The 27,818-nt window shown below is 50.9% G+C and overlaps 1 protein-coding gene across 2 annotated transcripts in view; it reads left to right on the plus strand.

Annotated features, from left to right (window-relative positions):
* Positions 1–27,818, plus strand: part of sema4c (sema domain, immunoglobulin domain (Ig), transmembrane domain (TM) and short cytoplasmic domain, (semaphorin) 4C) — a 102,149-nt gene that overhangs the window by 57,884 nt on the left and 16,447 nt on the right. For both annotated transcript variants that reach the window (XM_080216823.1, XM_080216824.1), the window contains exons 4-9: positions 8,243–8,305; positions 9,807–9,905; positions 11,763–11,859; positions 16,895–17,011; positions 20,954–21,105; positions 25,021–25,196. In XM_080216823.1, coding sequence (XP_080072949.1) covers positions 8,243–8,305; positions 9,807–9,905; positions 11,763–11,859; positions 16,895–17,011; positions 20,954–21,105; positions 25,021–25,196 — 704 coding nt within the window. The remainder of the gene's footprint in view (positions 1–8,242; positions 8,306–9,806; positions 9,906–11,762; positions 11,860–16,894; positions 17,012–20,953; positions 21,106–25,020; positions 25,197–27,818) is intronic.

Consider the following 27,818-nt stretch of genomic DNA (forward strand, 5'->3'; position numbering starts at 1 on the left):
CCATCAGCAGGAATGAAGACGACAGACAGCTGTGAGGATTTACCATGCGCCGAAAGGCCAGTGGAAGCAGATACTGTTCAGAATGGATTTCAAATGAAATGTTTATTTGTCAGTCACCGGGATGGCATGGTGGCACAGCTGCCTCACAGCACCAAGGGCCTGGCTTCAATTCCAGCCTCAGGTCACTCTCTGTGTGGAGTGTGCACATTCTCCCCATGTCTGCGTGGGTTTCCTCCCACAGTCCAAAGATGTGTGAGTTAGGTTGATTGGCCATGATAAATTGGCCCTTAGTGTGAGGGGGATTTGCAGGGTAAATATGTGGGGTTACTGGAATATGGCCTGGGTGGGATTGTGGTCGGTGCAGGCTCTTTGGGCTGGATGGCCTCCTTCTGCATTGTAAGGATTCTATGATCCTGAGGCTTGCATTAACACTGCAGTGAAGTTACTGTGAAATTCTCCCAGTCGCCATAGTCCGGCACCTGTTCAATGCACCCTAACCAGCGTGTCTTTCAGACTGTGGGAGGAAACCGGAGCACCCGGAGGAAACCCACGCAGACACGGGGAGAATGTGCAGACTCCACACAGACAGTGACCCGAGCCAGGAATCGAACCCAGGACCCTGGCGCTGTGAGGCAGCAGCGCTAACCACTCTGTCACCGTGCCGCCCCGTTTTAGGATTGATGCATTTGCAGAATAAAGGCTAAACTCTGTGCTGCTTTGGGGCAGGAGGCGATGAATTGGGTAGTGCAGCCATGCGTGTGAGGGGCTGAATGGCCTCATTGTCTGCTGTGTGATTCTCCTGTAGAGAAGTGTCTGCTTTCCACTTGGCAGTGTTACAGCAGAGGTGTGTGTGTGTGTGTGTGTGAACAAAGAACAACCCAGCACGGGAAACAGGCCCTTCGGCCCAACAAGCCCGCGCCGCTGCATCACCCTACACCTATTCTACCCTGCGTATCTACAATTAGAACCCCTGACTTAGCCAGATTCAGGGGAGAATAGTGTCAATTTGGTAAAACCAGTCAGCCTAAGAGCACATCTTTGGGGTGTGGGAGGAAACCGGAGCGCCCGGAGGAAACCCACGCAACCACAGGGAGAATGCACAAACTCCCACAGACACAGGCCCAAATCCATGTATCTGCACAGCTAGCAGTGCTAGTCACTGAGCTGTTGCGGCGCCCGTCTACCGGTCCAGGATCAAGCACACACACCGACACGAAGTACTAGGCCACTCCCGGAACCTCCAAGAGCAGCCCACGCACGACCCACCGTGTGCATGCCCCTCGTTTGACAACAAGGTGGACCGCCACCTGCGGAATAAAAAGACAAAAACGTTAATCACAAGCCTGCCTTTCCGGTGTCTCCCGAGGTTCTAACCCTTATTCAATAACCCCTACCATAACCCTCCATCCTCGTTTCACTCATGTGTCTATCTAACTGAACCTTAAACGAGTCCAACGTTCCCGCCTCCACCACCCCACTCGGTAGCGCGTTCCATACCCCCACAACTCTCTGCGTAAAGAACCTTCCTCTCATATCCAAATTGTACCTCTCCCCCCTCACCCTTAAATCATGTCCTCTTGTATTCGTAACCAATCTAGGGAGCAGTCTATCACTATTAACTCTATCTATTCCCTTCAGTATCTTATATACCTCTATCATGTCACCCCTCAATCTCCGTCTTTCCAAAGAGAACAGTCCCAGTTTCTCCAACCTTTCCTCGTAACCCAACCCCTCCATGCCAGGCAACATCCTGGTAAACCTCCTCTGCACCCTTTCCAGAGCCTCCACGTCCTTCCGGTAGTAAGGTGACCAGAACTGGACGCAGTACTCCAAATGCGGTCTAACCAACGTTCTATACAACTGAAGCATTAGACGGCAGCTTTTAAACTCTATACCTCTTCCTATAAAGGCTAACATTCCATAAGCCTTCCTGACAACATTCTCCACTTGTGTCACAACCTTCATGGATTTGTGAACCTGCACTCCCGGGTCCCTCTGTATTTCTATACTCCTAATTTGCCTACCTTTAATCACATAGCTCCTCTCTACATTATTCCTTCCAAAATGCATCACCTCGCATTTGTCAGGATTAAATTCCATCTGCCACCTATCTGCCCAATGCACCAACCTATCTATATCCTGTTGTATCACCTGACAATCCAGTTCAGTACCCGCCAACCCTGCCACCTTGGTGTCATCAGCAAACTTGCTGATCACACCACCTACGCTCTCTTCCAAGTCATTTATGTAGACTACAAAGAGGAGAGGTCCCAGTACCGAGCCCTGCGGCACACCACTGGTCACTGGCTTCCAGCTGGACAAAGTCCCCTCCACAACTACCCTCTGTCTCCTATTGCCCAGCCAGTTCTCAATCCACCTAGCTACCTGACCCCGTATCCCATGCGCCTTAACCTTTTCTACCAGCCTACCGTGAGGGACTTTGTCAAACGCCTTACTGAAATCCATATAGATGACATCAACGGCTTGCCCATCATCAACCGTTTTTGTCACCCCCTCAAAGAATTCCACCAGATTCGTAAGGCAAGACCTTCCTCTAACAAAGCCATGTTGCGTATCCCCAATCAGATCGCAACGTTCCAAATGCTCATACATCCTACCCCTAAGTAATTTTTCCATTAATTTCCCTCCCACCGATGTCAAACTCACCGGCCTATAATTCCCAGGGTTATCCCTACTACCTTTTTTGAACAGCGGTACCACATTTGCCACCCTCCAGTCTTCTGGGACCTCACCTGTGTCCAAAGAAGAGACAAAGATTTGCGCCAGAGGCCCAGCAATTTCATCTTTCACCTCCCTAAGCAGCCTGGGATAAATACCATCAGGCCCCGGAGCTTTATCCGTCCTTACACTACCTAAAAGCCCTAGCACTTCCTCCCTCGTAATAGATATTTCCTGCAACTGATCCTCAGCTCCCTCTAACAGACCGCACGATTCCGAACCCCTCTCCTTCGTGAATACCGACGCAAAGTATTCATTCAGGAGCTCCCGCATTCCCTCCGACTCAATACATAACTCCCCGCTTTTGTCCCTAAGAGGACCAATTTTCCCTCTAACTACTCTCTTGCTCCTAATATAGGAATAAAATGCCTTTGGATTCTCCTTAATCCTACCAGCCAAAGCCATTTCATGCCCTCTCTTCGCCCTTCTAATTCCCCTTTTTAGCTCCCTCCTACTCTCTCTATATTCCTCCAGCGCACTCTCCGTACCCAGTCATTTCGACCTAACATACGCCTCCCTCTTCTTGCTGACCAAGTCTTCGATACCCCCTGTAATCCACGGCTCTCTAATCCTACCTTTCCCATCCTTCCTCTTAACCGGAACATACCTCCCCTGCAACCATTTCATTTTGCCTTTAAAAGCCTCCCACTTGCCAACCGTGGACTTTCCAGCTAACAGTCCTTCCCAATCAGTGTCCTGCAGCTCCCTCCTAATCCTGCTATAGCTCGCCTTTCCCCAGTTCAGCACACTCCCGTTCAGACGGCACTCGTCCCTTTCCATTTTTATCCTAAAGTAGACGGACTTGTGGTCACTGTTAGCCACATGTTCGCCTACCTCTACCTCACCCACCTGCCCCGGCTCATTTCCCAACACTAAATCCAGTATAGCCTCTCCCCTAGTCGGACTAGTTACATACTGCTCCAGCGACCCTTCCAAAACACATTTCACAAACTCCTCTCCCTCCGTACCCCCAGCTCTAGGCCCCCTCCAATTCACTCCAGGAAGATTAAAGTCACCCACTACAACCACCCTATTCTTCCTGCACCTGTCCAAAATGCCCCTGCAAATGCCTTCCTCCACTGACCTCGGGCTGTTGGGTGGCCTATAGTACACCCCTAGCAATGTAATCTCTCCCTTTTTATTCCTCAACTCCACCCACAGTGACTCAATCCCTATCTCTTCCATATCGTCCTCCCTCTGCACTACTGTGATGTTTTCCTTTACCAACAGTGCCACCCCTCCACCTCTCTTCAACCCTCCTCTGTCACACCTAAAACACTTGTACCCAGGAACATTCAGCTGCCAGTCCTGCCCTTCCCGTAACCACGTCTCCGTTACAGCCACCACATCTAACTGCCTCACAAACATCAAGGCCCTAAGCTCATCCGTTTTTCCTGTCACACTCCTAGCATTTAAACAGACACAGTTCAACCCACCAGTGTCCCTCGGAACCTCCTTCTCCCTGATAATTTTCCTTTCACCCGACTCTCTCCCAGCCACCTCCCCACCCCCCCTCCATATTAGTTTAAACCCTTCGTAAACACCCTAGGTAACCTCCCCGCTAAGACATTAGTTCCCCTCCCGTTCAAATTCTCCCCACCCTTCCTGTACAATTGCCCTTCTCTCCTAAACAGTGTGTGTGTCTGTGTGTGTGTGTCTGTGTGTGTGTGTCTGTGTGTGTGTGTCTGTGTGTGTGTGTCTGTGTGTGTGTGTCTGTGTGTGTGTGTCTGTGTGTGTGTGTCTGTGTGTCTGTGTGTGTGTGTCTGTCTGTGTGTGTGTGTCTGTCTGTGTGTGTGTGTCTGTCTGTGTGTGTGTGTCTGTCTGTGTGTGTGTGTCTGTCTGTGTGTGTGTCTGTGTGTTTGTGTGTGTCTGTGTGTGTGTGCGCATCTGTGGGTCATGTTTGACTGAGCTGTGTTACTGCTTTCCCTGAGAAGGCTTAGAGCGAGATAGTGGCTTTAATTGACTGCCCCCCCCCCCACCCCGTCACCAGTCTGTGCGTCAGTGTCCCTGAAAGGTGACGAGAATTTTTATTCCAATAACCTTTTTGTAAGCTCCAGCAGGCAGCAAGGTTATGTAACCTTGCATGTTTACCTGCCAGAACCGAGAGAGAGAGAGAGAGACACAACAGTGCCGTGACGGGGTAGAAAGGAGATTGGGTTTTAAATTACAGCTAAAGTCAGCTTCTCCATTCCCGCTACTCGTTCGCTGTCTTAGAAATATCTCCTTAATTACCAGGTTTAATTTTAGTGACACTGGCTCGAGTTCAAGGGCGCTGTTGGATGAATGGAATTGCTCACCTCATTAACAAATGGGGCTGGAGTTCAATGTGTCAGTCTGTTCAGCCCCCCAAGCCTGAGGGGGGGGAGAGAGAGAGGGGGGGGGGGGGTGTGGGGGTGTGTGTGTGTGAGTGAGCGTGCGGGTACCGAGTGTGTGTTCTTTCCCGATTTACTGTGACCTGAGACAGCGATTTGGTCTCACGCAGACATGTCAGTGCCCTGATTTAGTACGCTTCACATGCGCTGTGCAATTTAGCAAGCGTGGTGAGACGGGCCAGATGACAGTGCCTCAGCTGCTTTCTCTCACAATGGCTGGAGCCCTGATTCTCACAGCTCACATTGTTCGGGTGAACAATGCAAAATATTGCACAAACCACATCTGCCAACAGCAGCGTGACCTGGACCAAATAACTCTGAGCTCACTTCCTGCGAGCCCCATGTCACCCTGCTCGGCACTCAAATCTCACTCTCACCCAAAGTTATTCTGAAATTTGCACCTCCATTTCGTCCTTGTGTGGATGCACATCCACGCTGAAACTAAAGCTTCTTCCCAAACACTTCCTACAGAAAGACAGGGGGGAAAAAAAGGATTAAGTCTGATAACAATTGAATCTCCTGTAAATCTTTTTCTTACTTTAGGATAAGGATACAGCAATGCAGAATCCTACAGTGTGGACAGAGGCCATTCAGCCCATTGAGTCAGCACTGACCACAATCCCACCCAGGCTCTATTTCTATAACCCCATACGTTTGCCCTAGATAGTTCCACCCCTCCGACACTAAGGGGCAATTTAGCATGGCCAATCCACCTAACCCGCATTTCTTTGAACTGTGGGAGGAAACCGGAGCAAACCCATGCAGACACGGGGGAGAACGTGCCAACTCCACACAGACAGTGTCCCAAGCCAGGAATTGAAGCCACGTCCCTGGTGCTGTGAGACAGTAGTGCCACTGTGCATTCAGCCTCAATGAAGAAGTTTGCCATCCCTGTACGTTCCCCCACGGTAAACTCGGGAAGGCCTCCCGGTGGCAGAAGCACGGTGTGCTGTGTTTTCCAAGTCAGTTTCATTCCTGCTCGTTAGAATCCATCCCCTCTGTCACTGCCTGGTCCAGTGGTAAAGCACTGCCAAGTATGTGAGATTTGCAATCTTGGCTGCCTTGGTTCGTTAACTCTGGATCCCTTTGGGATGATGGGTGGCAGCACAGTGGTTGGTACTGCTGTCTCACAGCGCCAGGGATCCGGGATCAATTCCAGCCTTGGGTCACTGTCTGTGTGGAGTTTGCACATTCTCCCCGTGTCTGCGTGGGTTTCCTCCGGGTGCTCCGGTTTCCTCCCACAGTCCGAAGGCATGCAGGTTAGGTGGATTGGCTTTGCTAAAAATTGCCCCTTAGTGTCAGGGCGGTTAGCAGGGTAACAATGCGGGGTGACGGAGATGGGGCCTGGCTGAGATTGTGGTTGGCGCAGGCTCGATTCCGCACTGCAGGGATTCGATGACGTCCTGAGGCTGTGAATCAGGCCAAGTTGTGTTTGGACATCTCAGACAACTATCTTCCTGTCCTTGACCTTTCTCCCCAAGAGTGGATGGCAGCTGTAAACGATGGAAGGAAGTGGGAGTCGCAGTGATTGGAAATGGGTGGATGCTGCTTTCCCCTCCTTGAAACTCCTTGGCACTGCCTGACCCAGCAGGAGAAAAAGGATGAACAACTTCATAGAATCCTACAGGGCAGAAAGAGGCCATTCGGCCCATCGAGTCTGCACCAACCACAATCCCACCCAGCCTCTATCCCCATATCCCAACATATTTACCCACAAATCCCTCTAACCTATGCATCCTGGGACACTAAGGGGCAATTAGGAATGGCCAGTCAGCCTTGCCTGTACATCCTTGGACTGTGGGAGGAAACTGGAGCACTCGGAGGAAACCCATGCAGACACAGGGAGAATGTCTGTGTGGAATCTGCACCATGACCCGAGCCGGGATTCGAACCCGGGTCCCTGGAGCTGTGAAGCAGCAGTGTTAACCACTGTGCTACCATGACGCTCTTGTCCAACAACCTTTTCCATCTGTCTGTTTCTTTTCTTCCATTGTCACTTGTTCCTACCCAGTGTTGTTGGAAACTCTGTGTCTCTGCCTGGTGTACGGGGTCTGTCCCACCTCGAAAGGATGGTTGACCCTCCAGCCTTGATGCTCAGGAGTGCGACAGGGCTCTGTATCCCTTCCAGCACTTGTCTCCATTGTTGATGACTAACTCTCTGCTGTCAGCACGACCCGCAAATCTGGAGCTTGGCCTCCTGCTCTTCCTATTCTCCCTCTTGAGAAGCATTACATTGGACTCTGGCTGGGGGCGGGGGGTCATGTTCTGCTCCCACCTGCTGTATTGGGGTGTTGTCCTACCTGATGATGCTGACAGCTGATTTGTTGAGTGATTTTTGGAGCTGGCACAGTGATGAACAAACATCAGTGTTGGGGCTTGGCAGGGAGGTCACTGGGTGGGATTGAGTTGCTATGGGCAATAATACTGACCCAGGTCAGCAAGAGCACAAGTTAGTGGGACCCCTGCACCATGAGTTGGCCACCGACACTCCGCAGAGTGGAGGGAGTGTTCCCTGCTGTGACCAAGAACCAAACAGGAGCAGGCAGAGGCCATTCAGCCCTTCAAGCCTGTTCCGCCATTGAGTGGGATGTTGCTGGTTCCAGCTGAGTGCAGTTTGGCTGCATGTGCCTGGATGCACAAGCTGACAAGAATATGTTGATCGCTGATTGTATCCTGCTCGGATTGGAGCGGAGTTGCATACTTGGACCACTGCTCGTGGGAAGAATGTTGCCTGACATCCTGCTTAAGTGGCCTCTAACTTTCTCCCAGCTTTTGCACAAGTTTATCAATTCCTTACGAAAGCCAACAGGATTCCAGGGCATCAGCTATTAACCTTTCATCTTCCAGAGAATCCAAGCCTCATGTATATAATATTGCACATCGTTCAATCTGCACATGGGAACTGTACGGTGCTGAATCGGGGTGGGGGGCTGTGACTGGGCTTTGTGGGGGCATGGGGTATGTGCGAGGGATGCGTAGCTGGTTGAGCGACAGACGATTGCCCATTGCCAAGAGAATCGGACCCCTGATCAGGCAGGAAAACGGAGGGTGTGGGACGCTGATAGGGCCTGGAATGTAAAAGCTGAGTGAGTCTCATAGTCATTGTCTGGCTTGCTTTCTTGTTGAAACAGATTGTTTGGGACGCCCCGATTGAGAAGAAGATGGAGTGTGTTCTGAAGGGGAAGAATAACCAGGTAGGTTGGAGCAGCGGCTGGGAGATGGTGTGCAGGGCAAACGGTAAAGGGATCAGAGTCAGGCACGTGAGAGGGGTCACACTGCAGGGGCACAGCGTTACAGCCTGGACTGTTCTCGGGATAAGGTTAAGTGTTACTCCCTGGCTTGTGCAGGGCGATCGCCAGGCTGAGAAACACGAATGCCATTTTCCTATGGGACACGGCAGGGTTTTGACAGCGTAACCAGTGCTATGGGTTTAAACAAGCACAGTGTGCCCGGATACTGGCTGCAGGCTTGTTCAGCCTGGAGCAAAGCCACACTGCCACGCACGATGACATGGTGGACATTGTTCTCTGAACTGAGGCTCATTGTTGCTGCACGCAACCGGGATTAGACTGCCTGGGCTTGGCTGATCCACAAACAATCCTCACCCTCCGTCCCAATGTTCTTGTCTTCCTATCCCCCCCCCCCCACCCTCCCTTTGATTATTCAGCCCAGTAAAAGCCTTCCCTTCCTGCTGGCTTGTGGTGAGACATCCCTGCCTCTCTACCACAGTACGGCTTTAAACCAACCTCTGTCTGAGTTTATAGACAGTAGGAGTAGGCCATTTGGCCCTTTGAGCCTGCTCCACCATTCATTTTGATCGTGGCTGATTGTCAAATTCAATATCTTGATTCCCCTTTTCCCCACCCGTATCCCTTGATCCCTTTTAACCCCAAGAACTAGATCTAATTTCTTTTTGAAATCAGATGAGGTTTTGGCCTCAACTCGATTCTGTGGTGGTGAATTCCACACGTTTACCACCCTCTGGGTGAAGAAATTTCTCCTCAGCTCAGTTCGAAAAGGCTTTATCCCCTTATCCCCAAACAATGAACCCGAGTTCTGGACTCCCCCACCATCAGGAACATTCTTTCTGAATCTACCCTGTCTAACCCTGTTAGAATTTTATAAGTTTGTATGTGATCCCCTCTCACTCTTCCAAACTCCAGTGAATGTAATCCCAACCAACTCAGTCTGTCCTCCTATGACAGAGCTGCTATCCCAGGAATCAGCCTGGAAAACCTTCGCTGTACTCCCTCTATAGCAAGGACACCCTTCCTCAGATAAGGACACCAAAACTGCACACAATACTCCAGGTGTGGCCTCACCAACGCCCTGTACAATTGCAGCAAAACATCCCTGTACTGGTCACCTTCTCCTGTTATCTTCTGAAGCAAATGAGATTGCACAGCCATGGGTCGTTTCAGTATGTTAAAGGTGCCACAGAAATGCAAGTTGTTGTTGAGTGACTGGATAGTAATTCAGGAGTGATGAATTAGATGGTGAAATTCCTGCGCTGTGTTGAGATGAGTTATTCCGAGCCCACCCGTGTGGCCCGTGCACCCTCTGTGCAGCGGGCAGTTGGCAGTATGGATTTGGCACATGGCCAGCTTTGTGCTATCGGTCAGCCTGTGCCTGAATGGTGCCGGTGGCTTTGTGAATGATTGACGGACAAGTTGTTTGTTTGCTCTCTCCCCACAGACTGACTGCTTCAATTACATTCGTTTCCTGCAGAACTTCAACAGCACTCACCTGTACATCTGTGGGACGTACGCTTTCCAGCCCAGGTGCACCTATATTGTAAGTTCCTGCTGCACCGTGAGGGTGTGACCTCCCAGTGTCCTCCATCTTAGCTTCTTCCGCCTCAGGACGTGTGGGAATGCTGCACTAGCTTTGGGATGTTTAGCAGAGAACGCCACCCCCCCACCTCCCTTCCCCCTTGATAATGGATGTGCAAAATATCCTTCCCCTCAGTGGGAAGAGGAGCAGTATTGGAGTCCTGGCTGATAATTGTCCCTCAAACAACACAAAACAGGTTATCACATGGCCATCCTGTGGGTGGGAAGTACTTTCTTGTCTGTAATGAGGTGCAGGGCAGCACAGTCGTTAGCACTGCTACCGCTCAGCGCCAGTGACTGAGTTCAATTCTAGCCTCGGGTGACTGTCTGTCTGTCTGTGCGGGGGTTGCACCTTCTCCCCATGTCTGCGTGGGTTTCCTCCCACATTCCAGCAACGTGCGGATTAGTGGAATGGTCTTGCTAAATTGCCCCTGAATATTCCAAGATATATACAGGCTAGGGGGATTAGTGGGGTAAAATGCATGCGGTTATGGGGGTGAGGTTATTCGGTTCGGGCCTGGGTAAGAGTTGGTGCAAATGAGTTGGGCCAAATGGCCTCCTTCAGCACTGTGTAGGGATTCTGTGATTTGGTCATAGAAGGAGCCATGTGAATGAGGACTGGATTTTCATTTGGAAACCTGGGATTATTGTGGGTGAGGCGTGGAATACCAGTGCCCCTGTCACTCTAACCTTCCTAGTCTGCACAGAGTTTGAACAGTAATGTGGAGACACTCTGGAGAATTGGCCAGCTCTCCCTTCCTGATGTCCTGTATCCTTTTGCTTGGTTCAATGTGCCTGCTGTGGGTGGATTTTGGAGGGGAGGAGTGGTGTGTGTGTGTGTGTGTGTGTGTGTGTGTGTGTGTGTGTGTGTGTGTGTGTGTGTGTGTGTGTGTACACGTGCGTAAGTATGTCCCACCTGCAGCGGGGAATGGAGAGATGAGTTAACCAGCCACAGGGTGGGTGCGAGGAGGCAAAGTCTATGCATTCTGGGGTATGATTGGTTGGCGGATTCCATGGGAAGTGTGAGCTCCCGGATGATTCTGATGAAGTTTGGAAGATGGAAAAATGTCACCAGACAAGAGGTGGATGATGTCTGAACCTGAGAATTGACATGTTCTCCCCGTGTCTGTGTGGGTTTCCTCCGGGTGCTCCGGGTTCCTCCCATACTCCAAAGACATGCTAAATTGCTCCTTAGTGTAATGGGATGAGCAGGTTGAATGTGTGGGGTGGTGGCGATAGGATCTGGGTGGGATTGTTGTTGGTGTTGGCTCGATGGGCCGAATGGCCTCCTGCACTATAGGGATTCTATGATTCCATTCGAAAGGTGCTTGTCAGGTGAGGTTTTCATCTCGGGTTCAGACTCTGCTTGAATTCGTGGTGCTTTCTCCCAGTCAGTGCTCTCGTGTGTTTTACCTGCACCTTTAGGGGGAGGCGATGACCCAGTGATATTATCGCTAGACTGTTAATCCAGAAACTCAGTGAATGTCCAGGGGACCCGGGTTCAAATCCTGCCACGGTAACTGGTAGAATTTGAATTCAACAAAAAAAAAATCTGGAATTAAGAATGTACGGATGGCCGTGAAACCGAAGTCAATTGTCTGAAAGAACCATCTGGTTCACTCATGTCCTTGAGGGAAGGAGATCCGCCATCCTTACCAGGTCTGGCCTACATGTGACTCCAGAGCCACAGCGACATGGTTGACTCACAACTACCCTCTCAGGGCAGTAAATGGTGGCCCAGCCAGCGATGCCCATGAATGAATAAAGAAAATGCAGTGCCTTCAGTGGGGATTACATCATTTTGTTCCTCATTTTACAGGAGGTGCGAAATTTTACTTTAAACAAAGCAGCCATGGAGGATGGGAAAGGCAAATGCCCCTATGACCCTGCCAAAAGTCACACTGGTCTCATTGTGGGTGAGTATCCCGGGGCCCTGGGTTGCAGGATGTGTTTTCTGGAGCTGTGTCGTTGGACGTGCTGGAGTGGAGAAGGGGGGGATTCTAACTGTTGCTCTCTGCTTTCTGATGTTTAAATAAAAAGACCAGCCCAGCTCTGTGCACCTGAAGGCAACAGGTTTTGAATGCTGAAGCCTGGGTGTGGCGCTAACTACACTCGTTAGAGTTTAGAAGAATGAGGGGAGATCTCATTGAGACGTATAAGATGATGAATGGGATGGATAGGATAGAGGTGGAGAGACTCTTCCCGCTCAAAAAAGACAGTAGGACTAGGGGGCACAGCCTCAAGATAAAGGGGGGGCGGTTTAGAACGGAGTTGAGGAGGAACTTCTTCACTCAAAGGGTGGTGAATCTCTGGAATTCTCTGCCCGTTGAAGTGGTGGAGGCTGCCTCGCTAAATATTTTTAAGAAGCGGGTTGATGGGTTTTTGATAAGAGAGGGGATTAAGGGTTATGGGGAGAGGGCGGGAAAGTGGAACTGAGCTACGACAGATCAGCCATGATCTTATTGAATGGCGGGGCAGGCTCGAAGGGCTAGATGGCCTACTCCTGCTCCTATTTCTTATGTTCTTATGTACACTGCGGCTTCGGTGAGGTTGCAAGTGACCGCGGTGTGATTGTGCCAGTCACTGAGCCCCTTGGTAAACTGGACGATGGAACAAGTTCACATCGAAATGAAGCAGAAAGCTTCTGCTGCCTCTCCCGTTTACTTCCAGCTGGGGTGGCACAGTGCTGAGCACGGCTGCCTCTCAGCACCACGGTTCCATTCCCAGCTTGGGTGGTTGTCTGTTGAGTTTGCACATTCTCCCCGTGTCTGCGTGGGTTTCCTCCGACAGGTTTATTTGGCAGTCCAAGCTTTCGGAGTCTCATCACCAGGTGAGTGAGGACTTGTGTTGACAAACAAGTCATATACAGACACAATCTCGTGGTCGGAATTGCGAGTCTTTACAGGTACAGACAATGTGAATGGAGAGGGGGTTAAGCACAGGTTAAAGAGGTGTCAATTGTCTCCATCCAGGACAGTTAGTGAGATTTTGCAAGTCTTTAAGACTTAATTACCTGTAAAGACTCGCATTCCAATCATTATCTTGTAAATTGAGTTTGTGTCTATTTATGCCCTGTTTGTGAACACAAGTCATCGCTCACCCAATGGAGTGACACTCTGAAAGCTTTTCCTGCCAAATAAACCTGGTGTTGTGAGATTTCTTATTGTGTTTATCCCTGTCCAATGCCGGCATCTCCACATCCTGGGTTTCCTCCCACACTGTGAAAGACGTGCTGGTTAGGGTGCATTGGCCGTGCTAAATTCTCCCTCACTGTGCCCAAACAGGCGCCAGAGTGTGGCCACGAGGGGATTTTCACAGCAGTTTCATTGTCATGTTAATGTAAGCTGACTTGTGACACTAATAAAGAAACTTGGACCTCAGTACTTTAGTTTGTCGCCTGGATTTTGGCAGCACCCTCTGAGATACTGAGCCTTGCAGACCAGGGTCACTCACTTCCTCCCCTTGGGTATGTTGAGGTGCGGGATGGGATGCGGTGGCCAAGGCTGGAAGCCTGGGTCGATGTGGTTCGCCTCCACGTGCCCCGGTTCCCTCCGGTATGAACTTCACCCATCGGCTCCTGCTAGCCACTATGGGATGGTGGTAGGACTGGGCTTCGCTGCGCCGCCTCCTGCAGACCACCAGCTTTCCATCTCTGGCCCTCCCCAGGAAACCTGTCAGCCAGGGCGAGCCAGTGCCTTCAGCGCGGGCTTGAGGACCGGGAGTGAAGTGGGCCAGTATCTGAGAGAATGGCCTGCATTGGGGTCACTGCCGAGTTCCTTTACCAAAACAGGGCAGGGAATAGTTTGGACAAGCTAGGCAGACGTGTTTATGTACCAGTTATCCTGTCTGCAAGTTCCTTTTCCCCTTGATTACTAGAGTAAACTGATCTGTGCAAACATTGAGCGTGCTTTCCAAACACTGTGCTGCCCCCTCGTCCCCTGACCTCCGGCTGCCTATAAACCATCCAAACACACGCAGCGTGCCAACTGAAATACCACTGTCAGCAGACTTCTCATCTGCCTCGGAGCCAGCATTCCTCTCCCTCACAACTCACTATCTCTCTCTCTGTCTCTGTCTGTCCCCCCAACACCCCTTTATCCCACAAACTCCTGGGGAGTTAGTTGTGTACTTCCCAAAAAGCGCAAGGCCGGTCTGATTAACGTGGGAGCGAGTTAGTTTTCCAGTAAATAATGTTTGCATGGAAACGCGTAACAGGAAGTGGCAATATGATACAATAATTAGAGATGGAATAGAAGTGCTGGAGTGCTGTGTAAACCTCGCGTGAGTGACCTCGCAATAACATCAAACTTTGTTATGATTTGAAAGCTCCTTCTCCTCCCTGCCCCCTCCCTCAGGTCATTTTCTGCTCCTGGTTTGAAGTTGCTGACTCCTGGTGGTTCTGTCTTTTACTCTCCAGTACGCACTCTCTCCCCTTCAGCTGCTGGGCAGGAAGACTCCACGGGGAGTTCGCTGTGGGGGGGCCGGGGGGGGGTGAGGCCCGACCCCCCCCCCCCCGATCGCTGGCACAGGCTGGATGGGAAGAGTGACCTCCTGTCGCACTCAGCCTCCAAATTTGCTGTAGGTTGGCGGGCTGCCCAGCTGTCGATTAGTGCGCACCCTTGATCCAACCCTGCCGCCGTGTACGCAGTCCCCAGTGGGACTCGGCTGACCCCCGCTTGACAGTGGCGGTTCCTCGGGATAGGAAGAGTGTGGGAAAAGAGAGAAAATAAATCAGTTGGGATTCCCAGTCCTGACTGCCCTTGTTAGGAAGTACATGTCAACGAAATGAGTCTTGCTTTTTTAAAAAAAAATTGGAATAATAAAATTGAATGCCATGGGAATATGTAGAATAGAAACTGGAGTTATCATGAGAAAGAGAGAGAGAGATCAGACTAATGGAGGAGGCACACTGGGGCCAATGCTTAAATCTTTTCTTCATCTAGGTAAGTGATCTGGAATCCCGGATCCATGTGGGATTTGTCACTGGTTCTGAAATGGGGAGTCAGCCGGAACAAGAGGCTTTTCAAAAGGCTGTTCCTGCGGGAATAAAACGGAACACCATCGAGACCCGACATGTTGACGTTGGCTCAGAAAATAGCGACAGATGGGCAGCGAAGGAACTCAGATTGGCAGGAGGGGAGCTGTGTAAAGGATCGAGATGGAGGTGGGGGGGGGGAAGGGAACAGCAGAAACATGCAGTGCCAGCAATAGTGTGCTTGATATGGAGAGATTTGGGCAGCACAGTGGTTAGCACTGCTGCTTCACCGCTCCAGGGACCCGGCTCGGGTCACTGTCTGTGTGGAGTTTGCACATTGTCTGCCTGGGTTTCCTCCGGGTGCTCCGATTTCCTCCCGCAGTCCGAAAATGTGTGGGTTAGGTTGATTGGCCATGCTAAAAGTTGCCCCTTCGTGTCCTAAGATGCATAGGTTCGAGGGATTAGCGGTAAATATGTTGGGTTGTGGGAATAGGCCCTGGGTGGGATTGTGGTCAGTGCAGGCTCGATGGGCCGAAGGGTACTGTAGGGTATCTATGATTTCTATGTTGATTTGGAGAATGGGAAGTAAATGGGTTGTCAGGACAGGTGAAGCACAGGTTGGACAGAGGCTGCTCGGGCCATTCCATCCAGGAATTCTGTGGGCCCATGTCCACGTCAACATCCTGAAGGCGGAGAGAGATGAACTTGAAAGAAAGCAGCTCCCTCCCCTCCTTTCCACATCACTGTGTGAACATTAACACGAAGGGGAATCGGGCCTGGGCATTGCTTTTGGGTCGAAACTGAATTGAACCGTCCACCATAAAGCAACCCCAAGACCAGTTTGAGAATGAATTAGTGACTGGGCGGTGATAGTGGGTGTTGAACAGGAAGGTGAATTGTCTCCCCTTCCCCCCATTCCACCTCCCCTTGAGGCACTGCTTTTCCTATTTAACCTTCTCCCTGTCGTTACTGAGAGAAACTGCCGGGTTTCTTGTTGTCGTCTGAGCCTTCAGAAGGTTGTCATGATGTGGAGATGCCGGTGTTGGACTGGGGTAAACACAGTAAGAAGTCTGACAACACCAGGTTCGAGTCCAACAGGTTTCTTTGATAGTAATCGCCACAAGCTTTTGGAAACAGTGTCCCTTCCTCAGGTATATGGAAAGCTCATAGATGAGTGGAACGTTCCATACACCTGAGGAAGGGACACTGTTTCCGAAAGCTTGTGGTGATTACTATCAAATAAACCTGTTGGACTCAGAAGAACATAAGAAATAGGAGCAGGAGTAGGCCATCTAGCCCTTCGAGCCTGCCCCGCCATTCAATAAGATCATGGCTGATCTGAAGTGGATCAGTTCCACTTTCCCGCTTTCTCCCCATAACCCTTAATCCCCTTGTCTACCAAAAACCTATCTACTCGCGTCTTAAATATATTTAGCGAGGCAGCCTCCACCACTTCAACAGGCAGAGGATGACTCTATAAATCTCAATCCCATTAAATCCCTTGTGCTCATCCAGAAGTCTCTTAAAAGACCCCAGTGAGTTCGCCTCTACCACCACCGACGGCAGCCGATTCCACTCACTCACCACCCTCTGAGTGAAGAACTTACCCCTGACGTCTCCTCTGTACCTACTCCCCAGCACCTTAAAACCTCTCGTAACGACCTGGGAAATAGCCCCCGAGAATCCACCCTATCTATACCTCTCAACATCTTATAAACCTCTATCAGGTCGCCTCTCAACCTTTGTCTCTCCAGGGAGAAGAGACCTAGCTCCCTCAATCTATCCTCATAAGACATGCCTCCCAATAAGAACATAAGACTCGAACCTGGTGTTGGGAGACTTCTTACTATGCCTTCAGAAGGTTGGCAGTGTATGTGGCACATGGCCTGGTCTCTTTGTAATAGACATGTTTTATTGGCCAACTGAAGCAGAACTCGGATGGGTGATGATCCTCCGCTCTCTCTCTCTCTTTTCAGATGGGGAATTATATTCTGCAACTCTGAACAACTTCCTTGGCACAGAACCGGTTATCCTGCGGAACTTGGGGCATCACTACTCGATGAAGACAGAATATCTCGCTTCCTGGCTCAATGGTAAGGTCCTTTAACTGCCTTCCCTACGTGATCAACTTGAGGAATGAAGATTTGCATCAGGTCAGATAGAGTGACATTTTCTCCATGCTGATGTGGAGATGTCAGCGTTGGACTGGGGTAAACGGAGTAAGAAGCCTCACAACAGGTTGAAGTCCAACAGGTTTATTTGGTAGTAATCGCCACAAGTGTTTGGGGTTTGCCCCTTTGTCAGGTGAGTGGGAATTCTGATCGCAAAGAGACCATATACTCTGTGATCAGAACTCCCAGTCACCTGACAAAGGGGCAAACCCTGAAAACTTGTGGCCATTACTATCAGATAAACCTGTTGGACTTCAACCTGGTGTTGTGAGACTTCTTACTCCGTTTACCCCATCAAACACTCCCAGGACAGGTACAGCACAGCGTTAGATACAGAGTAAAGCTCCCTCTACACTGTCCCCCCCCATCAAACACTCCCAGGACAGGGACAGCACAGGGTTAGATACAGAGTAAAGCTCCCTCTACACTGTCCCCCAGCAAACACTCCCAGGACAGGTACAGCACGGGGTTAGATACAGAGTAAAGCTCTCTCTACACTGTCCCCCCCATCAAACACTCCCAGGACAGGTACAGCACGGGGTTAGATACAGAGTAAAGCTCCCTCTACACTGTCCCCCCATCAAACACTCCCAGGACAGGTACAGCACGGGGTTAGATACAGAGTAAAGCTCCCTCTACACTGTCCCCCCATCAAACGCTCCCAGGATAGGTACAGCACGGGGTTAGATACAGAGTAAAGCTCCCTCTACACTGTCCCCCCATCAAACACTCCCAGGACAGGGACAGCACGGGGTTTGAGATATGGAGTTAAGCTCCCTTGACCGATGCTGATAAGAGCTCATGTTTGTTGCGAACGTTTCAGATAACTTTTTGAAACAGCAGAATTGTCAAGTCATGGATGAGTGGAAAGTTTGTAACATTGGCCCGTGCATTGTTCTGGGAAAGCTTGTTGCCTTCTCTTCAGTCACATCCGCTGTATTGGTCCCGTTGTGTCATGTCAGCAGGGAGCACTTGGTTTTAACTCATTCCTCTTCTGCTCCATTCAGTGCTCCCAAAGCCTTTCCAATCTGCCTGTGTGGATTGAAGCGGGGAATGGCTGTTAATAGTGTAGCGGCTGCACTTGATTCAAACCTCCCCCCTCCCCCCGGGGATACAGGGACCCAAACCCCTGTCAGATCAGTGTCCCTTTCCCCCACCCTGAGCAGTGCAGAAACAGGAGGAGAGCTGCAGAGACTCAGTGGGAAGGCCAAACCCATTCTGCTGCTGTGATTGGAAAGTCGGATTGATTTGCACTGCTTGGACGTGAAGCCTGATGGCAGTTCGGGGGGGAGCCAGACCCTCGGCAGCAGTTGGTGGTTTGTGCGGACGATCTGCTGTCGGGGCAGAGGCGGGGGGTGGGGGCAGTTGGATTGGCAGGCGATGTTGCCATCTTGGCCCTCGATGGTGAGGGGGTGACGGTTGTCGGTGACAGCTGGGTTGGTTTGTGAAGAGGCAGACAGTAACCCACCCGATGGGCCAAATGGCTACATTGGAAACAGTCAGAACCCTGGCCTTTGGAGGAATTGGCTCCCCGCTTCCCTGCCAATTTAATTTGATTTTTTTGTCCTCTTCCCTCCGCCTCTGAGAGCGATTATACCCTCCGGGAGGACACCCTCAGGGTGCTAGCATTGAGAACCCACCCAAGGGTGCGTGGTCTGGGGCATTCACAAGCAGAAACCTTGGCAAGACAAGTTGACGTGGCTATTTTATCCTTAAACAGAAGGCAGGCAGGATCCTGGGATTTCTATCCAGTCAGAGACGGAGTACAAAAACACAGTGATTTATAAGTGGCTGGCGAGCTCCCAGCTGGAGCTCTGGAGTCTGACTCTGGGCACAGCACTTCACAAGAGCACGCAAAGGTGCAGGAGAGATTTACTCGAGTGGTTCCAGGGATCGGGTTACATGGAAAGACTGGAGAGGCTGGGATTGTTATCCTTCCAGCGGGGAGGGTGGGGGAGCTAATTGTCAACGGCTTTGGAAGGGAGGAAATGGAGAGAGAGAGAGAGAGAGAGACAGAGTTTCACCGGTTGGAAGGTCGCTCACCAGAGGGGCTAAAATGAAAATGCAAGAGGGGGTGAAGAGATTGTCCACAACTAGTGGTGAGGGGCTGGCAAGAGTGAGTGCAGTGGGATTTGGAAAAAAGGTCACGGGAAAAGAGCTCACAAGTAAATATAATTAAGCCAGTGAAAGGGCACTGGTGAGAGGTAAACGGTACTCTTTGTGCTTTAGAACACCATTCATTATAGATAAGCATTGGGAAGCATGTGCCAGGAGGCTGTTCAACCGTGTGTGCCTCACAGACAAACCTGCTCCTACACCCCGCTCCCCCGTCCTCACCCCACCCCGTAATGATGTGCACTTTGCAGTCACTGGCTTGCGCTCAGAGGCAAGAGTTTGAGGCTGTTATCTCTGTCTTCCATTCGCTCGTGGGCCAAATGCAGGAAATTGGGACCACCTTTGGAGTTTAATAAAAAGGGTGGCACGGACAAGTTGGGCCGAAGGGCCTGTTTCCAGGCTGTAAACCTCTGTGACTCAGTGACGTAGATACACTTGAGCCAGGCCACAGATTGAACTGGGGACCTTTCCTGGTCTGTACAGAGTTCGAGTCATCGAGAGAGACAGCAGGGGAGCAGGCCCTTCGGCCCAACTCATCCCTGCTGACCAGGTTTCCTCAACTCAACTCATCCTATTTGCCTGCGTTTGGCCCGTATCCCTCGATCTTTCCCATCCAAATGTCTTTTTAAATGTTGTAATTCTACCAGCTCCTCATTCCATATACACACCCCACGCTGTGTGTGAAAATATTGCCCCTCAGGTCCCTTTCCCCTCTCATTTCGGAATCACCTCACCTTGGGGAAACGATCTCGGCTGGTCATCTTTTCTATGCCCCTCGTGATTTTATTAACCTCGATAAGGTTACCCCTCGTCCTCCTACACTACGGGGGGAATAAACTTCCAGTCGATCCAGCCTCCCCTTATCATTGAAACCACGTTCCAACCATGTTTCCCAAAGTTAAAAGACCTTCAGGGTTAAAGGGGGAATTCATCTCTTTGAGCATCACAGCCAATCAAGGCCTGGTCCTCAGTATCCTCGGAGTGGGGGTGGACATGAGGAGTAGCAGAGCTGTCTGCCTGGGAATAGTCTGAGCTCAACTGGGCCGTGGCAATTACTTACTCAGTCCATTCTGTCACATTGTTGCTCTGTGAGACCCGGCCCCTCCGTCAAACATGTGGATTTGCTCCTTGTTTTATTCCGAAGTGGAGGCAACTCCACGTGAGATCTCACTCCAAATGAGATGATTGGCAGAATTCCACCCAAGTTTGTTCATGTCATGGTGGCATAGTGGTTAGCACAGCTGCCTCGCAGCGCCAGGGATCCGGGTTCGATCCCCGGCCTTGGGTCACTGTCTGTGTGGAGTTTGTACATTCTGCCCGTGTCTGCATGGGTTTCCTCTGGTTTTTCCCACACTCCAAAGACGCGCAGGTTAGTTAGATTAGCTGTGCTAAATTGCCCCTTAGTGTTGGGGGGACTAGCTAGGGTAAATGCATGGGGTTATGGAGATAGGGCCTGGGTGACATGGTGGTTGGTGCAGGCTTGATGGACTGAATGGCCTCATTCTGCACTGTCAGGATTCTGTGTCCCTAAGCGAGCTCTGTTCCATGCCCGAAATGTCCACTTGGAACACGTCCTTGATGAAAACATGCAAACTCACATGTCTGAAGAGTAAGTTTGAACCTCATTCACCCTGAGGTTGTCCTGGGGCTGTGATGGGGGTAATGGGCGATCACAATTGTTGGGCGTGTGGAATGACATGAGGGGAAACGGGAACCACCAAACTCTTCACTCTTGTCCATTTATTCCAGAACCAAACTTTGTTGGTTCAGCGTACATCCAGGAAAGTGCCAACAGCAAGACGGGGGACGATGATAAAATCTACTTCTTCTTCAGCGAGAGAGCTGTGGAGTATGACTGCTACAAAGAGCAGGTGGTGGCCAGGGTTGCACGTGTGTGTAAGGTGAGCAAAACTTGGACAACTGGCCAGTCCAGCCAGGGTGGTCTTTAACTCAACAACGTGCGCACACTGAGGGGTGACTTGATGCATGCAGTTAGTGGCATGAGACATGACAAGTCTTGAGGACTCATTCTGAGTTGATGCTATGTTTGTGATTGAGGAGTGGGTACCCTGGCTGATTTTTAATCACCCTCCCTGATTGGAGGACTGCTGAAATCAGTTCTCTTTCTCCATCTTCTCCATCCAGCCGCTTGGGTGAGAGATGGGGAAATGACTACGGTGCAGCCATTGAACATTGGTTTTCTTCTTACTCCCATGCTTGCGTTTTTTTGAGTGAGTCCTTTGATTTGATTTATTATTATCACGTGTATTAGTATACAGTGAAAAGTATTGTTTCTTGCGCGCTATACAGACAAAGCATACCGTTCATAGAGAAGGAGAGAGTGCAGAATGTAGTGTTATAGTCACAGCTAGGGTGTAGAGAAAGATGAAAGAGTTCAAATGAAGTTTTAGACGCACAGATGGAGAGTAAAAGAGAATCAGAAGGTATGCTGGGCACAGCTTGCAAGAAGTCTCCTCACTCCAGCAACATCTTGGGGAAAAACCCTGGTAGTTTTCAGACATTTACATTCACGTTGGAACGTATTATACCAACGTTCTAGCTCTGGACTTGTATGTGTACATGTGCTGTTGCTTTACGTCCTGTTATCCTTGCCCTAAATCCTGCTTTCCTTGTCACTGGGTGTCGATGTACCCTGGTATATATGGCCAGTTTGCTCACATCATCCCCAGGGTGTTCCACTTGCACTCCCTTTCTCCTTGCTTAGCCTGTTTATCTCCTCACTTGACCCCTGGCCACCCTGTATTCCTGTACCTCTGAAAAGGGGTGGCACAGTGGTTGGCACTGCTACCTCACAGCGCCAGGGACCCGGGTTCAATTCCAGCCTCGGGCCACTGTCTGTGTGGAGTCTGCACATTCGATGCGGGATTTCTCCCACAGTCCCAAAGATGTGTGGGTTAGGTTGTGTGACCATGCTGTGGGGTTACAGGAATAGGGCCTGGGTGCGAGTGTGATTGGTGTAGACTCGATGGGCTGAATGGCCTCCTTCTGGGATTCTGTGACAGTAAGTCCAGCAGTGCACTGACGATTCACTCGAGTAACACCATTCCTCCATCGATTCTATGAATGGAAATCTGGTTTTGCACCCAGCAGTAAGCTGTCAGCATTCCAAAATGGCCACGCAAGTCCCAACGGCATGACCCGAAATCAATCCCTGAGACATTGGACCCCGGACCTTAATGCTAATTCTCTTTTTCTCCCTCTCCCTCTCTCTCTCCACAGATGCAGCCAGATGTACTGAGTTTTTCCGACGCTTTGTTTGTATTTCAGATTTTCAGCACCTGCCGTACTTTCTGTTTGTCTGATTACGAGCAGATGATCTGGTCGTTGTTTGTGGGATCTTGCCGTGTGCAAAAGAGTTCCTGTGTTTATGACATTAGAACAAACAGAGTAATGAATGGAGTAAAGCAAGATGCCACATGAAAGTCCTTTCCCTTTCTTGCCCTCTCCGCCACCCTTGCTCCTGTTCAGATGTTTACCCAGTTCTCTGACAGATCTCAAGCCATTGAATGAAGTCAGCGTTTTTGTTGAATCCTTGTCCCTGGTTTCCCGAGACAACAGCAGATTTCTGCTTACGTCCCTCAGCCTCTATCCCTGGGCTTCTCATTGCAGAGGCATTACACTGCCCAGGTGTCTAACCATTCGGTCCATCGTGCCTGTACCAGCTCTCTGAAGGAACAATTTCCTTCCCACAGTGGCTTGGCTCACACGAGAAGATCCCATCCCCTTGACCCTTCTGGAGTAATTGATGTTTTGGTGAATGTATTGCTCGAAGCACATCATTGTTTCAGCTGCTGCTGTTCTGTTCCCTTGGATTGCGGAGGTTTACAATCTTCCTGCTTTGTTTCTCAGTCTCCTGATGTGCAGAACATCCTTTCTTCAGCGCGATCTGTTGCTTTTCCTTTGTCTTGGTTTGAGTGCGGCCCAGCCCTCACATTCTGTCTGTCAGCGTCTCATCTCCGTGTCTGTGCTGGAACTATCATCCCCCCACCCATCCCCCTTCCTCTTGCTCTGTCACATCTGGTCTCTGTTGCAAGCTTTCCGTTTCTCCCTCCCCCCCCCCCCCCACCCCACCCCCTGCCTCTCCCCATCACTTCATTTCCTGGTATAATCTTTCCCAATAAAATCTCCTCCGCTTCCATGCAATGGTCATCCAAAGCCCAGTTTTAGCAGGGGTTTCTCTCTCTCTCTCTGAAGGGAGGGAGATGGAAGTTATTCCAGTTTACACCACTGCCTTGTGACCCCAGAGTCCTCATTTCCAATTCAATTACTGTCACACAAAGGTCTCCGCACAGCTGCTGAGGGCACCGACCAAGACATTTTTGGATTGCCTGCATCCGACTCCCAGTTGAATTGTTTTCCGCACTAACTGACAGCGAGATTGGGAGAGGTCAGGAGTTTAAAATAAATCTCTGACACGCAGCGACCAGCTTTGTTCACTCACGAACATTCTCGTCACTGGTTTGAGAAATTTGAACCCGTAGCCAGGGCTAATCTCATTACCAGCGAGCTATGCTAATGCTGGAGTGCAGCGCTGAGGGAGTGCCACATTGCCTGGGGTGCTGCCTTTTTGCCCAGGTAGTTAAACTGAGGCCACGTCTCACTCCTCCTCCAGTTCTCCTGTCTTCAGCATCACTGAGTGTAGTTGCTGCTCTGTCGGTGGTTGTGCCTTTCTGTTCAAACCCTGAGCTCTGAGACTTGCTTCCTCCTTTTGAAGATGGCCCTCAAGCCAGTGTGACTTTGCCCTTGGTCACACGTCCAAGTATCTTTTATATGTGGCCCATTATTGAAATGAATTTTGTTTGATAAAGTTCCCAAGTCCTGGGAATTATCAATGCTTTTTGTTGTATGGCGTGGGATGATATGGGGGAGGCGATGGCCCAGTGGTGTTATCGCTAGACTATTAATCCAGAAACTCTGCTAGTCTTCTGGGAACCCGGTTTATCCCGGCACAGCAGATGGTGCAATTTGAATCCAGCAAAAGAAATCTGGATTTAAGGATCTGCTGATGACCATGAAACCATTGTCGGCTGTCGGAAAAAACCCATCTGGTTCAGTAATGCCCCTTCAGGGAAGGAAATCTGCTGTCCTTACCCGGCCTGGCATGCGTGCGAGTCCAGAATCACAGCAACTGTTCTCCCAGGGCAGTAGGGATGGGCAATAAATACTCATGGCCAGCGATGCCCTATCTCACACAAATGTATAAAAATTGTCAGTATTAATAGGACTGTCTGGATGGAGATCTGTCCATGACTTGACCAACTTCCACAGAACCCGGACAGTGCAGGAGGAGGACATTCCGCCTCCTGACTCTGGACCAGCTCCCCGAAAGCCCACCTTACCCAGAATCACCGCCTTGCACTATTACCGTAACCCCACACTTTCACCTTGATGAATCCACCCAACCTACACATCCTTGAGCGTGGCCAAGCCATCTGACCTTGGAGTGTGGGAGGAAACCGGAGCACCCAGAGGAAACCCATGCAGACATGGGGAGAATGTGCAGACTGCACACAGACAGTGACCTGAGCTGGGTATTGAACCTAGAGCTGTGAGGCAGCGGTGCTAATCACTGTGCCACCGTGCCGTCCTCAGCTGTGACGTGGAAGGAAACAGATTTGTTTGAGCGAAGAGCTCCTTGGTGGTTTTTGATGCTTTCTTGTTGGGTGGGGTGGAGCGGAGGGTGAGAGAGGGACACGATTATGTCCGAATGGGCTGCCATGTTTCGAAGATGCATTAATGGGAACTGGGCTCCAGAAGGTGCTGGAATAATGTGAGTTTGTTCTCTCCAATGGCAGGGTGACATGGGTGGGGCTCGAACCCTTCAGAAAAAATGGACAACCTTCTTGAAGGCCCGTTTGTTATGCTCGATCCCCGAGCAACAGCTTCACTTCAACAAGATTCAGACCATTTACACACTGACCGATAGCAACTGGACCAAGACCGTGTTCTTCGGGATCTTCCGGGCACAGTGGTAAGTCCAGCACTCCCGATTTCTTTCCTACTCTTGCGGTCCCCAAATCCAGCTGCCGGCTGACACTCAGCACAATATTTCCGCCAATGTCTGTTCTGGGGACCCGGGTTCGAATCCCGCCACGGCAGATGGTGGAATTAGAATTCAATAACCAAAAAAAAATCTGGACTTGAGAATCTATCGATTCCGTTGTCGTAGAACCATCTGGGGAAGGAAATCTGCCGTCTTTACCTGGCCTGGCCTACATGTGACTCCCAAGCCACAGCAATGAGGTTGACTCTCACCTGCCCTCTGAAATGGCCCAGCTAGCCACTCATTTCAACGGCGATTAGGGCTGGACAGCCAGTGACGCCCATGTCCCGTGAATGGATGAAGAACCCTGATCTGAAGTGGTGGCCTGCTGGACTGTCACGATTTAGCTCCCGTAGCCCAGCTTCCTGATTCCTGATTGCTGCCCAAGCTCACCCCAACCCCGGGGCACCAACTCCTGCTCCTGACAGGACACACATTATCAAAGAGTCACCCAGACCCAGAACATTGGCTACCTGAGCTCTCTCTCTTTCTCTCCACAGAACCCGTACAGTGCAGAAGGAGGCCATTCGGCCCATTGAGTCTGCACAGACCAGAATCCCATCCAGGCCCTATCTCTGTAACCCCACGCATTTACCCTAGCTAGCCCCCCCTGACACTTGTGGGAGGGGGGGGGGTTTACAATTTAGTCTGGCCACCCACCTACCCCGCACATCTTTGGACGTGCTGTTTGTACTGAGGCACCTGAATGATGGGGTGGGGGTGGAGGGGGGAGGGTAGGGGATCCCATCCGCTGAAAGCGGAGAGTGAGCGCACGGCTGGAGGCTTCCCGATCGGGATCTGATGCACTTTCTGGGAAAGCGCTGGAATCAGTCAGCAGTTTGACTGTCGACCCGGCACTGATCAGAACCCTGTCTGTCTGCTCCTGACGGGAAGGTGCAACCCTCCTCGGGGAAAGCAGCAAGACACCAACAGCAGAGGGCAGACCCCCAGCAATATAAAATCCAACAGAGGGTGAAGGTTTGCTGCCTCCTGTCATTGTCTTGTTCCTACGTTTGAGGGGGGAGAGGAGGGGGTGCTCGGTATTGCTTGGAAGGCCAGCCATCCACAAAGACGTTGCTGGTAGTTCTCTCCCCCCCGGCCCCGCGCTCCCTTGACGTGGCTACGATTGTTGAAATTCTGACCCCTTCAGCAGTAGAATACGTGAAGAACAGCAGTTGTGTTCTCTCCCTCCTCCCCTCCACTCCACTCCCCGTTCCAAAGTCAGCAAAAAGCACTGAAACCAGATGGACCATCCAGCGCAAGAAACAGCAGCAATGGCAAACTTATCCAACGTTAACAGTTGTTATCCACATCCAAAACTGGGGCAACACACACACACACACACACACACACACACACACACACACACACACACACACACACACACACACACACACACACACACAGAGTGGGCAGTTTGGGGGGTACTGTACACTGGCTGCTGAGTTAGACCAGAGGGAGACAGGATCGGCCCAGGGATCGCTCTCCAGTCTGCCCCTGACCGTCAGGCAGGGGAACGCCGCTCTGCAGTCAAACAGTCTGCCAGCACTCGCTGCAGCCTGGCCCACTTGAAGGAGAGGCACCGCAGCAGAGTTGCCAGAGGGAGCTGCCATTGCCTGCGGAACCACAGCTCAGCAAAGCTACAGCAGGGGAAAATGGTGGTGGGGAGGGGTGGGGGGGGGAGCGAGGTGTGAGAGAGTGATGAAGAGACGCTGAGAGGGGGGGAAGAAACGTTTCACCTTCTGCTCCGTTGGCAAGGAAGCGGGTATAATCCAGGCGGGAGTGCTGTTGCTGCCAGTACGTGAAGGCACAAACGGTGGGTAACCCAGGCTGTGAAGTCAGCATTGCACGGGAGCAGGCTGCCTCAGCGAGCTTTCCCTTTTTTAATTGTCCCCCCAGAGGATTGCCACAGCTCTGATGAGATGTAGATGCTGAGAAGACGAGAGAGAGGCTGTGGGTTGTGCCTGAGCGGTTGGTTTGGGGGGGTGGGGGGGTAGATGGTGGTGGTGTGAGTGAGTGAGCGATGAGACCATCTGCTGGGTGCAGGGAGTGTGTTCCCTGCCGATTTGGCAGGACTGACACACATCAGCTCCACAGACAGAGCAGCCTGATTTCACGTCCCGCCAATGTGCGTTCCCCTCTCCCTTTTTAACCCAAGGAATGCTGACTTTGAAAGGATAAGTCACTGATTTTCACACTGCCTTGGGACAGGGGCTGGGGGGGAGAGTTCAGCGACCTGGGGATCGTTACTGACTCAGGAATACTTTCCAATCCCAGGCGACTCTGATTGGGGCAGAGTGTCCTCTTGTTCATTGGCAACGGGTTGCCAAATTTATTCCCTTTTGTTTTTTGAAACTAAAATCTAACTTGCTCCAAATGTGGGAGTGAAACTTGAAGACAGTGGTGGGGGAAAGGGGTGAGGTGACGGAGGTGAAGGGTTTCAGTTTGATTTATTATTGTCACACCTATTGAGAGACAGTGATAACTATTGTTTGTTGCGCACTGTACCGACAAAGCATACCCTTCATAAAGTACACTGGGGAGAAGGAA

This window comes from Carcharhinus amblyrhynchos, chromosome 34 (genome assembly GCF_965287045.1).
Source record: "Carcharhinus amblyrhynchos chromosome 34, sCarAmb.v2.hapA, whole genome shotgun sequence".
NCBI classification, from domain to species: Eukaryota; Metazoa; Chordata; class Chondrichthyes; order Carcharhiniformes; family Carcharhinidae; genus Carcharhinus; species Carcharhinus amblyrhynchos.